The 17,405-nt window shown below is 43.6% G+C and overlaps 1 protein-coding gene across 2 annotated transcripts in view; it reads left to right on the top strand.

Moving 5' to 3' along the window:
• The first annotated feature begins 473 nt into the window (after positions 1–473).
• VCL (vinculin) overlaps positions 474–17,405 on the top strand; it is a 98,584-nt gene continuing 81,652 nt past the window's right edge. The window contains exon 1 of one of the 2 annotated variants that reach the window (XM_089682591.1): positions 474–854. In XM_089682591.1, coding sequence (XP_089538717.1) covers positions 687–854 — 168 coding nt within the window. In that variant the 5' untranslated portion in view covers positions 474–686. The remainder of the gene's footprint in view (positions 855–17,405) is intronic. The other variant, XM_089682592.1, reaches the window with a different exon arrangement.

Raw genomic sequence — 17,405 nt, 5'->3', positions numbered from 1 at the left:
GGGGCCCCTGGGCAATAGGGGATCATGGGGCCCCTGTGTCCTTGCCCAAACTCAAAAAAGCCTATGAAAAAGGTACCAGGGGCATCTCATGGGGCCCCTACTGACCCCGGGCAGTGCCAGAGTTTCCAAATGGTCAGTTCGCAATTGGTCCAGAGTGGTGACGTCATTGTGGAAGAGGTAGGGTCCCCCGCTGTCTGCCATACACAGTATGCGGGCTCATCCGGGGAACATCTGATCTCCCTGCCTGGCTTCCCTCACATTCCTCGCCCTCTTCTCCCCCAGGTGACGTCATGCCCCCAGGAATCCCTCTCTCGCTTCCAGGCTTCTCCTTATAAGGTGAACAAGGCACGTGACGTCACGAGCCGGGATCGGGAGTAGCGTGCCTTCGGTGAGTGGCACCGCCCCCCTCCAATGGGATGACAGGGAGCAGCCGGTGGGGGCGGGACCCGGCGCTCTGGCTCCCCGTGCGTGGGAAGGCGGGGCGGCGGGACGTCACCCAGCGGCCGGAGTTGGGAGTGTTGAGTGGAAGTGTCCGGAGAGTGGAAGAGAGGGGAGCCGGGCACAGCGGACTGAGCCGGGAGCACCGAGGACAGAGCCGGGAGTACCGGGGACACTTACCTGTCCACACCCAGCCGGGAGCGCTGACACCACATTCTTCTCATAGCTGACACCACACCGCCGACACCATGCCGGTCTTCCACACCAAGACCATAGAGAGCATCCTGGAGCCGGTGGCCCAGCAGATCTCCCACCTGGTCATCATGCATGAGGAGGGCGAGGTGGACGGGAAGGCCATCCCGGAGCTCACCGCACCTGTGGCGGCTGTCCAGGCGGCGGTCAGCAACCTGGTCCGGGTAAGTCACCGACACCACTTCCAGCAGGGTGTCACTAGCCTTCTTCCATGTTGTGCCTTCACAGCAGAGCCTGGCCTCAGGAGCTGACTATCTAACTTCTTATACCATTTATACCGACATATCACAGTGTGGGAGGAAACTGGAGACCCAGCAAGTCTGACGAGGCATGCAAACTCCATGCAGGTAGTGTCCTTGTCAGGACCCCGGTGCTGCAAGGCGGACGGGCCGATCCTGTGTGTGGTAGAGGGGACTCTCTAAGGCTCCAATCACACTTATGCAACTTTGGGGTTTAAAGTCGCCTGACAAGTCGCTCTCCATGTTTCCCAATGGGTACCATTCATGTCTGTGCGATCTCAAGTCACAGCGACTTCAAAGTAGGTCCTGAACTACTTTGGTCTGACTTTCATGTGACTTGAGGTCCATAGACTTCAATGTAAACCCTCCAATGTCGCACCTGAATGTTGTACATGTGACCTGTGTGTGACTTTGTACAGAACAAACAATCATCCTTGGTCAAAGTCGCACTCATCCAAAGTGTCATCCAAGTCACACTCATCCAAAGTGTCATCCAAGTCGCACTCATCCAAAGTGTCATCCAAGTTGCACTGTAAAGTGGTAATGAAATTGCACAAGTGTGAATGGAGCCTAAGGGAAAGCATGAGCCTGGGTGGGTGTGGCCTCGCTGCTGGAAGTGGGAGGGGCATGACTAAAGTAGAATCCCAACCTGCCTAGTCTTAAAATTGTCCCCTCCTCCTCCTAACACCTGCGCTGGCTACTTACCTATTCTCAGCCTGTGCCAAGAACAGTCATGTGATCCCCTATGTCAACCAGCTGCAGGGGAGAGGAGGGAGTAAAACAACAGCTGCCAAAGCCTGGAACGGTGACATCACCCATAGCCTCCTGGTCCATCTATTGGCTCCCTGCTCTCCCCTGCAGCTGCTGCTAACTGACACAGGGATCACATGACTGCACTTTAGTGGCCTGGGGATAGGTACGTATACAGATCTCACTTATACAGGTTCCCCAGCATAGTGGGGGGAGGGGCATTTTTAAGACTGGTTAGGTTTAGGCCAGAATTCTACTTTAAATGGTTCTAAAGGCTTAAAGTGGTTGTAAACTTCAGACATGAAATGTCTTATCTCAAGCCAGCACTGTTCTCAAGAGTAGCGGCTTTCTCCTCCTCACAGGGCAGATTGAATGATAGCAGTGAGAACCATTGGCTCCCGCTGCTGTCAATCAAGCTATGTGATGAGATGGGCTTGGCAGAGCTGCACTGTCTGTGTCTATAGATGCAGGCAGCGCAGCTTGGGATCAAACCTGCATGAGTTCTCCCTTTGGAAGTGGCTTCCTATTTTGGCCAGTCACATCAGAAAGAGGGACCCCAGAAGAGGAGCCTCAGGGTTGCTCCATGCAATGCCATCGCACGGAGTGTGTAATTGTGACATGTTTATTATTTACAAAAAAATAAAAAGGTTTACAATCACTTTAAAGCGGAACTGAATGCGACATAAAGATACGAGCGGGCAGGTCATTTATTGCAGAGGGGACATGCTAGGGAGAAGGGTTGGGCTATTGGAGAGGAGGTAAGTATGGTGGCTTTAGTTCTCTTCAACTAGGACCTGAGCCTACTCTCTGTATACAGACTTATGCCCTAGTCCGTATGCCTACAAGATATGGCTGCATTACTGAGTCACAGGTGAGAGGATATGCTTTCTGCACACACTATATAGACAGATGTAGCACCTAGAGCCTAATTTAAAGAAGAACTTACTTTAAAAAGTAAAGCAAACCGCAACTGTTGATACAAAAACTTTTGTCAGGGGTATGTAATGTATATTATAGCATATGGATTGCAGGGATCAGGAGTATTCACTGTAGAGAGTGCAGTGGTCAGTAGTATGTCATGTACAGCCCAGTATACATATTGCGGTGGTTGGGGTATCTAGTGTACAGTACAGAGTGCAGTGGTCAGTAGTATGTCATGTACAGCCCAGTATACATATTGCAGTGGTTGGGGTATCTAGTGTACAGTACAGAGTGCAGCGGTCAGAAGTATGTCATGTACAGCCCAGTATACATATTGCGGTGGTTGGGGTATCTAGTGTACAGTACAGAGTGCAGTGGTCAGTAGTATGTCATGTACAGCCCAGTATACATATTGCGGTGGTTGGGGTATCTAGTGTACAGTACAGAGTGCAGCGGTCAGTAGTATGTCATGTACAGCCCAGTATACATATTGCAGTGGTTGGGGTATCTAGTGTACACTACAGAGTGCAGTGGGTATAAGTATGTAAGATACAATAGTAAAAGTTATGTACTGCTTAGCACAGGATGCAGATGGTTGGGAGTATGAAATGTACATTGTACATCACATAATCCTGACTGTTGCAAATTGTATGTCGTGTTGTATGCTGAATACTTCTGACCACTATCCCTGTGTACTGCACTATACAGTAGCTCTGGGCTTGACAAATTTGCTTTGAACCTAGGAATCGGCTAAAAAAAAAAACCTAGGAGCCAGGTGGGGGTCAAGGCGTGGGATGTAGTTATGTACAGGGGGTATGGGGTTGGGGTATGGTGGAGATATTGTCCCCTGTGTACAGGTAGGCGGGGTGTTGGTAGCTATGAGGGCCCCTGTATACAGGTAGGTGGGGAGTATGGGGGCCCCTGTGTACAGGTAGGTGGGGTGATGTCACTCAGGTGCAGGGTGAGGTTGATGGAGTGTGTGTACTGGATTCTGGCCAGTATGGTCAGATAATGGGGGTCCCTATCTGGTGGGATGGGGCCCCTGTATACAGGTATGGAACTGAAGCAGGCCATCGCTGTAGCCAGTTGCCCCACACACCGGCCAGGAAAGGGAAGCAGATCAAGCCCACAGCCCCAGTGCCCAGCTGTCAAACTGGGAAGGAGATGTGGAAGGTGGGTGGGCAGTGATAGCAGGCAAGCTAAGACCTCAGTGAAGATGGCGGACGCTGTCAGTGACTGCTCATCACAGCCCCACCAACCAAGGAGGGCGCAGGTTCCCGGGCAAATATCAATGCCCACTAACAAAATAGCGAGCACTGTATCCCGCTCCAGAAAGCTGCGGCCTCAATTACCGGCCGGCCCGACCTCTTGGGCTGAGCACCCACATGTGGGGCCACATGGGGAGACTGAATCCAGATAAGCAGCCAGTGAAGACTGCTTCTGCAGTGTAGCCCAGCGCCTGGATGCAATTTCTAGTTCCCATGGTGACTTGGCACCTGGGATTTGTCGAGCCCTGCAATAGATAATTCTGACCCACGCTCTCTTTACACTAGGCTGTGTGTTGCATACTCCTGACCATTGCACTCTATAAGCTGTGCAGTATGTTACATAGTTCTAACTGATGGGGTGTAATTAACACAGAGCTGACTGTGCTCCCTGTAAACAGATCTGAGGATGATGTAATATATAGCCCCACATACAGGGTGACGTGGTCAGGGGTATGTATCTGTGCACATTGTGCTGTGGTATCACAGCTGCCAGGCTCAGGGGCATGTGCCATAGATGCATTATTTTAGTGACACCCTGGCTTCTTATATTTACAAAGCATGTAACCCCCACATGTCTATAATTCACATATATCACCTCAGCATTAGAGGCAACAACATGAAATTATTGGGCAGGAAAGTAGCTGTGTGTAAGAGGATATTGCGCCATGATTTGTCACTTTGGTTTTGTAGAACCTCTGATAATCTGATGAGTATCTTGTATGTTTATCTATATGATGTAAAAGACCGTTACCTGTGAAAAAATCAACTGCAGTGCCTGTAAAAGAATACAGTTAGTACATGTACAGTCAAAAAGTTTTCTAGATTTAAGCCTAGTACACACAATCGGACACACAATTTTATGAAAAATACCGCTTTCAAAGCGATCGTACGATAATCTGACTGTTAGGACACAGCTTTTGTCTGAAATCATTCGAAGTGACAAGCACAAAATCTTTCTTGTACGATACCAGATTGTATGATTTTCATTTTAATCAGTACAGTTTTCCGAAAATACAACACCATATATTATCACTTCTGAATTTTCAAAACTGAGTAACCTCTTCATTTTCGATATGAAACCAGCATGCAAAAAAAAAAAAACATTGAAAAATGGGTGATCATTCGTCAGATATTCTTATCGCATGTTTATTGATCTTTACATAGCTGAGTGCAAGGCCCCATAGAGAACAGTACACTTGTCTATAGCTGTGTGCATGAGCCCAAAAACGTACCTCTCCCACTGCTGCTAACAACTACTGTACCCAAGAGAGTTCAGGGTGCTTCGAATACCTTGTCCCCTGCTGAGCTCTGTGGTTCATGCTGCTGGCCCTTACATCACTGCTGTTAGTGCAGGTTCACACTATTTGCAGGTAGTTGCAGGTGTTGGAAGCGCCGCTGTTCCTGCACTCACCACCATCTGCAGCCAGATCACGCGGGGCTGCCATTCAATCTTAATGACACCCCCACACAGATGCATTGCATTTGCGGGTGTGAGAACCACATGGAAATCACATGGTGCAAAAGTAGTTTTCGATTTCCCAGCTGCTGCGTTTTCAGTATGCTGAAGGAACCATTTTTTTGTGTGAAACACGGCCTGCAAACTCACAATTGTATGAACCAAGCCTTATGGTGACATGAGAATGCACAATGTACAAAGGGTACTGGGCATCTGACACACCTGGAAGTGGCGGATGAAGGTTTTCCAGATGTAGCAGTAGCTCTGCAATTTGGAAGGTGGCGAGAGAGGTAAGTAATAAATGTGTTCCTCGTTTTTTGGAAGTGACCGTTATTCTTCTTTTTTTTTTTAATTTAAATTTTTATCTGATTTTCATACAAAAAAACATCAATTCAATTATAAAAAAATATTTCCCATATAATCCAATAACCCCAAATATTTCCACTGTCCCTCCCAGTCATCTCATCCCCCCTTCCACATCCTCCCTCCCAATCTAGTTCTTCTCTCATACCTATCTGTCTGTATCAAATTCTTCTTTTTCTCGTATTTACCACAGAAACTCTCTTCTAGTTTTTAGACTTCCCCCTTTACTCCTTACTATAATCAATTCCTTATATATTTCCAAGGTGTGACGGGAGTCACTTTGGGTGGGGGGCCCATGGAACCCAGTTCACTTTGGAGAGGTGGGGAGACCCCTGTCTCAACTCCCCATATCCCTCTTATGTGTAAGTCACCCTGTGCCTGTTAGGGTACGGGGTGATCTGTCCTAATATTGTGTAGACATGTCTAGGAGATAGGTGGGGTGGGGGTTGTGGATTGTTTATTGTTATGTGGTTGCATTCCATTGTTCTATTGTTTGTCTTGCTTGGGAGCAAACTATTATGGGATGTATGTGTTTATGTGTATTAGCTTAGTGGGGGGGTGTCTCCAGCAGCCCTCCCTCCTGATGGGACTGTCTGCTGGTGTGAAGTTTGAATACCTGTGTGTCTCTTGTTGCTAAGTGTAGATTGCCCCGCCCTGTGTCATTATGCAGGGAGGGGGCACTGTCCCCTGAGTGTATAAAGTTCGAGTTTCAAATAAAGAGTTCCATGTTCAGACAGATTGGTGTTGTCTAGTCTTGTATGGTTGTCAGTGTTCGAACGTGGAAGTGGTATTCTAATGGAAGTATCCAAGCGCAGACTTGGTCGGTTCCGTTACATGAGGTTTTAAATTTCATCCCAACTAAATCATGTGTTCCTAAATTTTTCCATTTTATCCCCTTCCATATGGTACAGTTCCTCCATTCTAAAGATACCTTCCACTCTATCCAGTCTCTAATTTTTGATGTTTCAGTAGCCTGCCAATACTTGGGAATCAAACCCTTTACCGCGCTAATTAAGTGATACAATACTTTATTTTTATGTAATTCCAATGGGGGCTCGAAATAATAAAATAAACACTTACCCGGGTCCCTCTGAAACGTTATCTCACGTATTTCCTGAATAAGTTGAGTTATTTCCCTCCAATAATTCTGTATTTTCGGGCAACTCCACCATATGTGTGCCATTGTACCCCCTTCTCCACATCTTCTCCAACACAAAGGGGAGATATCTACTTGCTGCTTGTGAGCTATGCTTGGTGTTATATACCATCTAGCTTTACATTTATAGTTCATTTCCACTGTGCACATATTTATCGCCTTATGTATTCATTTGAAAACAATATTCCTTTGCTGTGCTTTCATTTCTACTCCCAGTTCCTTCTCCCATTGACAGGTATTCTTTAAAGTGCTTCTGAAGCCCAAAATATTTCGTAGTTTTGGATATTTAAAAAAAAAGCTTTGAAGCTCTGTTGGGTATGTATTACTCTGTGTCCCACAGGCCGATACGCTCCTCCTTTACCACTGTGGCAGAGAGCCATGGGAAATCCAAAATGTTGTGGATGTCAGTGGAGGAGGCAAAGGGAAATCTGCCAGTAAGGACACCTGTTCTAGTGATAAACGTTTAAGAGGGGATTCCGCTCACTTCCTGTTGTGTCTTCAGAAAAGAAAGTGAAATCCCCCTGGGGGCTCCGAACCCCCTCCCGGAATGCCTTCATCGTACTATTAAACAAAAGAATTGACCTTCACTCTAAGACCTCTTTTACCCAGTTAATGAAGATTGTAGCTTTATTCCATACTTGAATCTGTCTAGCACCTTTAACTATACTATACATCCTATTTTCAAATGTGTTTTGTATTTACTAAGTGATCACATTTCCGTTCAGCTTTGTAGGCGTGATTTGGTCAGTTTGGTTCTGTTTACTTCAAGGTTTGGAAGTCGCAGCATTTTCTGTATTTTGTTTTCTAGTTCAGTGCAGAAAATATGCACACACGAGCATTGTTACTATACTTGTTCATAAACATCCGATGGGGTGAATATTGTATGTCCCCCTCATAAATCACAGTGTCAGTTGGAAGCTGTTTCCTTTGGTGGTGTCATTCATGTGTGCAGATCATGTTGCATAGACTGCATTTCATTTCAAGGTTCATGAATACAATTCTGCCTTGATTTGTGTCTTATTTCTTCTATTTGTAGTTAGTTGTTGAATAAATCCACCATACTAACAAAGTTTTTTTTTTAAGCTGCTAGTATAACTACTTTCAGGTACCTGAATGCACCATTAACCACCTTGCAGTGCTTGCTAAGAGGCCAGGACAGTCTTGCACCCTTTCTCAACATTTTTGTTGTGATATAAAAATGTGGTGTACTTTGTGTTTTTGACACATGGCCTGTTCTATACAACTAAATTATTTTCAGTGGTAATAAAAAAAAAAAAAAGTTAAAACGAATAATTAGAATAATGTCCAGAAAATAAAAGCAGTGAAAAGAACAGTGTTCCTTTACTTTGGTAGCCAGGGGAAAGCTGCCCATTAAGACAATCCGGAGAAAAGTTCCCCATTACGTTGGTGGTAAGTGAAGTGGCCCTTTATGTTAGTGATCAATGTAGTGTCTCTTTACATTGGTGGTCATTGGGATGATCCCTTACATTGGTTGTCGGTGGAGAATAGTCCTATTAGATTGGTGATCAGTGGAAGAGTGTGTGACAGAAGGGCTGCTTACATTGGTGGTCAGTGGGAAGAATGCCCTCTTACAGATAGCTGAAAACATTGGTGTCAGTGATGATTTATCTGTCAGAAGTTGGCCATTGCTCTAGGAACTTCTGGAGGAACCATAAGATTCCAAGGAACCCTGGTTAGGAAAGGCTTCTCTATTAGGTTAACATTGACTTCATTGCTGATGTACATTCCTAGCTGAGCCATCTGTGCCTAACAATTGGTCAGTGAAGCTTCTAATTATCTCCATTGGTCAGTAGGGAAGCATGGAGGGTTGTGGGCAGCAGGTTTGAGATATAAAACCCTCACTTTGTACAGCAACCCATTCAGTTTAACATAAAAATGAAAGGCAAAACATTTGTGTATAGATATAAAAATGTTTTTTTTATATACCCCCCCCTCCTTTTTTTTTTTTTTAACAAGTGATCACATTTCCTCTGTTCTCAGCCACATAAGAGCTGGAGGAGGAAACCCAGAAGTACATTGATCTTTCCAGTGAATGCAGGAAAAGGGAGAGAGGGGTGGGGGTGCCAGGACAAGCCTGATCATTGGAGGAGAGCACACTGAATTCCAGCACAGCTAGAGAACTGACCACGCTGTGCTCTCATGCCTAGTATGGTCAGTTTTTAGGAATAGCAGAGGTACTGGTAGGAACACCAGGGATTTCACACAAAGGAAGGAATACAAAGAGAACAGGATACGTTTTCTCAAGTACATGGTACAGCAGGCACAATAAAGAATATGTAAACCCAACATTTCATATTCCTGATAAGTTTAATTAAATGTAAACAGCAATAAAGGTTTAATATGCCCCTCCCTACTAGATTGTAAGCTCCAAGGAGCAGGGCCCTCAATTCCCTCTTGTATTGAACTGTATTGTTGCTGTATTGTCTCCCGTTATATTGTAAAGCGCTGAGCAAACTGTTGGCGCTATATAAATCTTGTATAATAATAATATAGGTCTCTTTACTCCTAATAAGGTAGCAGTGGTCAACTGCCACTTCCTAAAGTGAGTCATGGACAAATAACTGCAGTGAAGGAGCCAGCAAGCTGTTTTAAAGAGAACCTGTACTGAAAGAAAGCGGCTGCTGTTGCTTTACTGAAAATGCCAGTTGCCTGGATACATGCAGATCAGGAAAGTCAGAGGAATGTCAGAACTTATTGGAGGTTACTGCTAATCACCGTGGCAGCCAGGAGACTGGCATTTTCAGTTGCCCTTTGCATATTCTTGTAAGCATGCTTTGCTTTCATAAATACGGGAGCATAACCGTTAACTGACAAAAGCCGAAAATGCAGGCTGTACTTTTAAGCAATCTGGCTACTTGGTTCGTGCGATTTTGGAATGTGCATTGTAATACTTGGTCTCCAAGTGTGTAATTGAATAATGAAAATAATAGAACTCCCAATCTCAGTCCTGCTGAAGAATGTTGAATGTCATAAATCCCCAGCCTCTTGCTCTAGGGTATGTATGAAGAGCGAGGTTTGAACTGCCAGCAGCTGGCCGGCTCCCTCCAGACATTTGTTACCAGCTGTAGTGTATATGTCATGGAGCGAGGAGGGCTGTGCTGGCCTGCAAAGAGGAAATGTTGGCTTATTCAAATTCCATTACAATTTGTCTGTTAAATGTTACAATTAGATTTGCTGCAGATCTGCAATAGTGATCTACTAATCGAAACCACCGGATGTTGTTCTAATGGGCTCACTCTCTTCCCCTCCAGATATCTAGGTGGGTATTCTGAGTGCAATGCCAGCTTTTCTACATGGTCCCTGTCCTACATTGTCACATCCATTCAATCTGCACGGATACCTTCTTCTGACAGTCCAGATTCATATCCCTTCATACTGGAATACAAGCTGTAGTTCCATAGCTGGTTAGTAATCATAAGGCAGAGGGCCAAATGCAGCCTCCCAGCCTCGATTAGTCATGTAGTCCTGGCCTGGAGAAGATAAAGCCAAAACTGGGTGGTCATAATTCCTTGTATAGTATTGTTCCTTCAGTGAACTGTTAGTAAAGGTTGTGCATGTCTTCACATGTACTTTACACCTTTCGGAAGCTGATAGTTTTTTTTTTAACCTAATCCCTTTTTACATGTCATCTTTTCTTATGATTTAGAGCGGTTTACTTTATTTTCTTCACCCTGCCTGAAACCTTAAAGTAGTATTAAAACGTCCTTTTTTTTTTATTGTAAAATATTTGCTTCTACCAAGGAAATATAAAGGTTAAGTTCATCTTAATATCTATATAGTCCTTGCAGGGGCGGACTGACAACTCATGGGGCCCCCGGGCAATAGGGGATCATGGGGCCCCTGTGTCCTTGCCCAAACTCAAAAAAGTCTATGAAAAAGGTACAAGGGGCATCTTATGGGGCCCCCTACTGACCCCGGCCCTCGGGCAGTGCCCAAGTTTCCAAATGGTCAGTCCGCCCCTGAGTCCTCGCATGCTCAGAATGTCAATCTCTAAATAAAGCCGCTAACACTCTACCACATACCACAATGGACAATAATTAAATATAATAATTTGGTGCTGCGCTAATAATTTATCCCTTGAATCTAAATAAACAGAAAACTTCACAGAACATATAAATCCCCAAATAAATATAGAATAGAATACACATAAAAATGATAGGAGTGACCTGCTGCGATCTGTGTACTCCAGCTGGATCTGATTGGCTAGTTCCTGGATATTTCTGAGGAGGATTCTTGTGGTGCCATTGTCCACCAGTGAGGGGGATTGACTCTGCGTTGGACCCTGTGCCTGTAGGAGGGGGTCCATGTTCTTGATCGGAGCGGTACTATTTGGAGAAAAAAAAAAAAAACGCTTTGACCCTGTGGGGTTGCTTCATGGAGGTGAGGGGGCATTTCACTCAGTGTTGGATTCCCTATGTATAACCTTTAGAACACCTCCATCATTTAGATGGGTTTTGGACTTTGTTTATTTTTTGGATGAGATTCACTTTACATATTGGAAATTTTATTTATATATGATTCTGGAATTTTTGATCTATCATTTAATGTGTCATGGATTCACGTGCATGTCACTTTATCCCCGCATTTTGGGGTCACGTATAAATAGTTGTTTCTGTTTTCTTTGTATTTGTGTGTGGCTTATAAACGTTTCACCGTATACAGTATTCTATTACACTTAGCCACTCATTTTTCACTTTATCCCCAATTAGGGGTCCCTGTTATATGGTTCACTTTTTTCTTTTTATCAGTCGTATATCTGTTGAATTTTGATGATTTTATTTACAACTATGTTGCGGCAAATTAGCTTTGTGGTTTTACACGATTAACCCCTTTTTCAAAACGTTTCCTTTCATTTCACCTATACTGTACCTGTACTGTAACTGTATTTCTGTACTATAAGTGTTCTATTCTGGTAGATCTTTTTGGCAATACCAGTTTGGCACGTAATATACCTGCAGGTATATTTTCACATCACAAGTTATTTTGTGCTATTAAGCACAGTAGTGGTGGGATTCTATTTTATAACTATTTTGGCACTATTTACGGATAATAAGGATTGTCACTTATAAGTCACCGATTTATGGTGTACTTAGATTACACCCTAGATATATTTTGGGGGTTTCACTGTTTTATATGATTTGTATTTTCATGTGCGTTCTATTCTCTATATCTCGATATTCATCTGTCACCTATTTATGGTGCACTTAGGTTACACCCTAGATTTAGTACTTTAAGGGTTGCAATGTTATATATGATTTTTATGTGCTTTCTGTTCTATATATATTTTGGGATTTATATACTTTTTCTGTGAAGTTTTCTGTTTATTTAGATTCAAGGAATAAATTATTAGCGCAGCACCAAATTATTATATTTAAGCTCATCTTTCGGTATATGTTACACCCATATTTCAGGTCCTCCTATGCAGCCACCTTCCACCACCAGTGCTCTGCTCTTTGTGACAGCGGGCGGAGGATCTTCTCCTTTGAACCCGCTGTCACAATTTGAATACAGTAAAGCTGTGCTGTGCTCCTCCAACAAGGTCGCGTCATTCATTTTGTTTCCTGTGAATGAATTGGACAACAAATACCGTCATCTATTGTAACTGATGGCTTGTAGTTCTCAATGAACTGTGAAGCTGCTGGTGAGTGTTCATTGATCTTCTTGCCATTCAGGAACTACCTGCCTGTACAGTACATATTTTTTCACAAAAGGTGAACTTATCCTATAGAGCATCAACTATTTTTTGAGACTACATCCCCAATGTCCTACTTTAGTTGACACTCCTATGGATCAATGCTGCTGCTTGAACTTCTGGTTGGGGTGCTTGCACTGTAGGGGTCACATGATCATGAACATCAGTAGCATCAGGTCCCCCCCTCCCCCCTTCCCGATTTGAATGCATCCCAATCCTCCACCAGGTCCACCCACATCATCAGAACATGTGGGCAGGAGGGACGGCTGCCCTGGGCACTGTGATATTATGTGAGGTGGGGGGGGGGGGTCACCACTTAGTTCTTGCTGCTGCAATCTGACAGGAGTAGTGACAGTAGCCTCACTACTCCTGTCAGCTTAGTGCAGGAACTGACCAGCAGAATCAGAAGAGAAGAAGAGATCAGAGAAGAGGTGTGGGCTGTGCTCTCTCTCCCCTACAGCTCCACCTCCTGCAACTCCTGCATCTGGAGTTTCAGAATGGAACTGTGCAGGCTTTCCTTATCTGCTCCGATCTCTTCCCAGCAAGGAGCAGGTTAGGAAACCCTGGTGGGTCAAAGATTTGTGCTAGGATGGCGGGATTCCAGCAGGGTGGGGATTTGTACTGGGAGCAGGGGGAATTTTTGGTTTGGGGAGAATTTTGGCTTGAAAGGGGAATATATGCTTAGTGGGTTAGCATACAGATTAATGCTTAATTTAATTAGAGGGGGGTATTTGCTAACATATGATGCTCATACATGGGGGGGGACCTAGTTTGGCATCTTTGCCCTGGGCGCTAGGTAACTTTGTCTTGGCACTGCATCGTCCCCAGTGATCAAATGACACCCCTCTCCTAGTTTGAAGCGCTTACACTTTAGTCGGCCCTCATCCCTAGTGCATTGATAAGAAGGCGCATGTCCGCTCAGTCCCAGCCTGAAGCATGCACTCGATGGTGGCTCCATGGGACCCTTTAAGGCAAACAAAAATTGATTTGAGAGAAACTTCTAAAGTGGAGTGCAAAAAAAGTGACAGGCTACAGACAGAAAACAAAGAGCAGACATTTTAACCACTTCCTGTCCGGACACTTTTACCCCCTTCCAGTCCGTGGCAATTTTCAGCTTTCAGCACTATCACACTTTGAATGACAGTTGCACGGTCATGCAATACTGTACCCATATCAATTTTTTACCATTTTTTTGAGACAGATAAAGCTTTATTTTGGTGGTATTTATTCACTGCTGGGATTTTTATTTTTTTTGCTATGTAAATGAAAATGTCCAAAAATTTTGAAAAAAAGTGTTTTTCTTATAAAATTTTGCAAATAAATAATCTTTCATCATAAATCTTGACCAAAATGTATTCCGTTATATTTTTAGAAAAAAAAAATAACCCAAATTAGTTTATAACCAAAAATTATAATTTTTAAACTTTTTTTTTTTTACATTTTTATTTTATTTTTTATATTATTATTCATGGTTTTTTTTTTTTTTTACATACTGTCACCCTAGCAGTACAGTGTCACCATGGGGTGATGAAGATTTTTTTTTTTTGTTTTTTTTTTTTGTTTTTTTTACAGTGATTGCTTTTACACCCATATAGGATGTAAAAGCAATAATTTCTCTTTCTCTCTGTCTGCATTCTTGCAGCCATTGAGAAATACTGAGTGAGCGGTGATTGGTCACACCTTGTCACATGGTACAAGGCTGTTGTGAATAGCCCTGTACCATGTGACCTCTGTGATCATTCACAGATTTCACACGTAAGCAATGATGTCACAAGTGACATCTTGCTTACTACTTTGCATGTGATCATTGATTGGCCAATGAGTGATCACATGATTGGGACCGAGGTCCCGTTCAACGATCGGTGTTTCGCTGTGTCCGGAGGACACAGCAGGCACTGGATCGCGGTGCTGTGCGCTCCCAGGGAGCGCGCACAGCTAGAAAAGGCGGGTGCCGTTTTTGAATGGCCACCCGCCCCTGGAGTGCCACCGCCCTGCCGTTTATAAACAGCAGGCGGACGGCAAGTGGTTAAGTCCTGTAGTATGCTGCTATATATTGCATTTCAAGTGAAAGGTTTGATAACACTTTAAATCAATCATTATGAGTAAAGCCTGTTTATAACGTCCCTAAAACTGAACAAACAGAAGATAAACAGATTGTAGATTGAAGTGAAATATCATTTTGAATGTGCACCATGTCTAATTTAATTAGCTTCCGTTGTCTAGCCTCCTATTACAAGCTGTGTTCCTGAAATGGTTGGATACTGGATCTTTTCTCAGCCACGTAGAGATGTAGGATGCAGCTATAAAACCTAAAAGAGGTGCCTTCCCATACTGGCTCATATCGCCTTCTAAATGTGGCCTACAGGACAGCTCCAGACTCGGTGGAGACAGGGCAGCTGTAGGACAGGTGTCATATTGCCACTCGCTGACTCCCAGTCCACTTTTCTCCCACTGGTCTGTTTATCGGGGAATCTTAATATCCTAAATCTTTTTAGTGCCTGTTCTGTCTATAGTTCTAGGGAAGAGCAAACTAATGAGCTGTGTCTTCTGTGTTGTCATACCTATAAACATGTCACTTGTATGATGGGTCATGTCAGCTGTGATGTCAATATACAGATTACCACTGAGTCTCATACCCTGCCTGTTACTTTAGGAGAGCGTCCTGATTCATAAAATTCAAGGGGCTCGGTCATGAAAGACTTGTGTGATGGGGCTGTGAGGTCGATGTCATACAAGAGGGAGCACCCAGGATAGAATTCCACTTCTATAGGATGGCTCCCTCATTAGCTTGGAATTCTGCTGAATCTCCCTTGATCGCTGGGGGGGCAGTGGTGGGTGACTCTATCTAGTTGTACTCATCTGTGTAGTATCCAAATATTTGTGCCCATTCAGACATCCAAGCCTGGCAGCATATTGTTCCACTGTATTCAGCTGTGAAAAGTAAAAAAATGCATTGCCATTAATTACAACATTTATTTACACTGCATACATGTGCATGTAAACGTTAGCACAAACGTTTACAGGTAGATATCACACAGGACGAATTCACTCTTTTGGATGCTGCTGCTCTGGGCCCACATAAAAATAACAACATAAATTAATGTGTAGCCAGTGGCGCCTCTGCAAAATGACCGCAGACAATTCTGAATAATTAAAGGCCCAGGGCATTCTGTGCATGCGGAGCTGCCACGTGAATGACTACTTCGGGGCTGATATGCCCTTAGTGAAGGTACATGCAGTGATTATAGGGGGTCGCTCGCACTTTACTTGTCCATTCAGAAATACTTTTCTAGTTGGTCACAATTAGCAGGCAAGTTGTATTTTTGAGGATTAATTTCACTATTGAAAAACTACAGTGCTCTTGGTCAATCCAAAATGTTAATAAACTTCAAACCTGAATATTTAAGAAAGTAAAAGTGAGGTGTTGGCTTTCTTAGGAGGATATCTATGTGTGCACAATTATTGGGCAACTAGTAGTGTGCTGAATTATTATGCAACTAAATGAAAAATTAAAATTTTCCCATCTCACTTGTTTATTTTCATCTGTTAAAGTGAGAATAATAAACTGAAAATTTACAAATAAACATTTCTCACCTTTAAAAAAAAAAAATTAGCCAATATAGCCACCCTTCTTTTCAATAACAGTCATAACCTTTTCATTCATGGAGTCTGTTTCTTGATCTGTTGACATTCATTTTTTTATGCAGCAGCAACCACAGCCTGCCAGACACTGTCCAGAGAAGTATACTGGTTTCCTTCACCGTAAATCTCTTATTTAAGAAGGGCCCGCAAGTTCTCAGTAGGGTTTAAGTCAGGTGAGGAAGAGGGCCATGTCATTATTTAATCTTTAAGGCCTTTACTGGCTAGCCACGCAATGGAATACTTCAATACATGCAATGGACATTGTCCTGCATAAATATCATGGCCTTCTTGAAAAATACAGACTTTCCTGTACCACTGCTTGAAGAAAGTGTCTTCTAAAAACTGCCAGTAGGTTTGGGAGTTGATTTTGAGTCCGTCTTCAACCTGAAAAGGTCCAGCTAGCTCATCTGTAATAATACCAGACCATACCAGTACCCCCCCACCTCCACCTTGCTGGTGTCCGAGTCGAATTGGACCTCTGTGCCCGCTACTGATCCAGCCACGGGCCCATCCATCTGGTCTGTCAGGAGTCACTCTTATCTCATCAGTCCTTGAAACCTTTGAAAACTCTGTCTTCAGATATTTCTTGACCCAGTCTTGATGCTTCAACTTATGTGTCTTGTTTAGTGATCAGAGACATGGCCAAGGTAAGCTGAAACCCAAAAACTACTAAACACCTTGCAGTTCTTGAATATGACAGCACTGGAGGATAATGGGTTCTTGGTAGCTTCATGTTTGGTTCTTCTCAAATCTTTGGCATTTCATTTGCGTCTTTTTTTTTTTTTTTCTCAACACATTTCTTGCGACCCTGTTGACTATTTGCAACAAAACCTTTAATGGTTCTGTGATCACACCCCAACATCTTAGCAATTTCAAGATTGCTGCATCCCTTTGAAAAACTTTTTAAAATGTTTGACTTTTCAGTCATTTAAATCTTTTTTTGGCCCATTTTGCGTGAGGAGAAGAAGCTGTCTAATAAATATGCACACCTTGATAAAGGGTATTGATCTCCTTAGGGCATACCCTCCCTTTTTTGTAGTTGCTGCGACTTGAGTCGCAGCAATTAGAACGGTGGCCGTTGAAATACATGGGTTTTCGTCTAGTCATGTGACTGCGCATGTCACAAGTTGCATGACAAGTTGCACTAGTGATAAAGGTCAAATTGTTTTTCTTTGTCCATCTCACAGATTGTGACAGGAACTCAGAA

This window comes from Staurois parvus, unplaced genomic scaffold (assembly GCF_062004578.1).
Source record: "Staurois parvus isolate SC_StPar_1 unplaced genomic scaffold, SC_StPar_1.0 ptg000291l, whole genome shotgun sequence".
Taxonomy (NCBI): Eukaryota; Metazoa; Chordata; class Amphibia; order Anura; family Ranidae; genus Staurois; species Staurois parvus.
The sequence above is the reverse complement of the archived record's forward strand: the minus strand, read 5'-3'. Positions and strand labels throughout refer to the sequence as shown.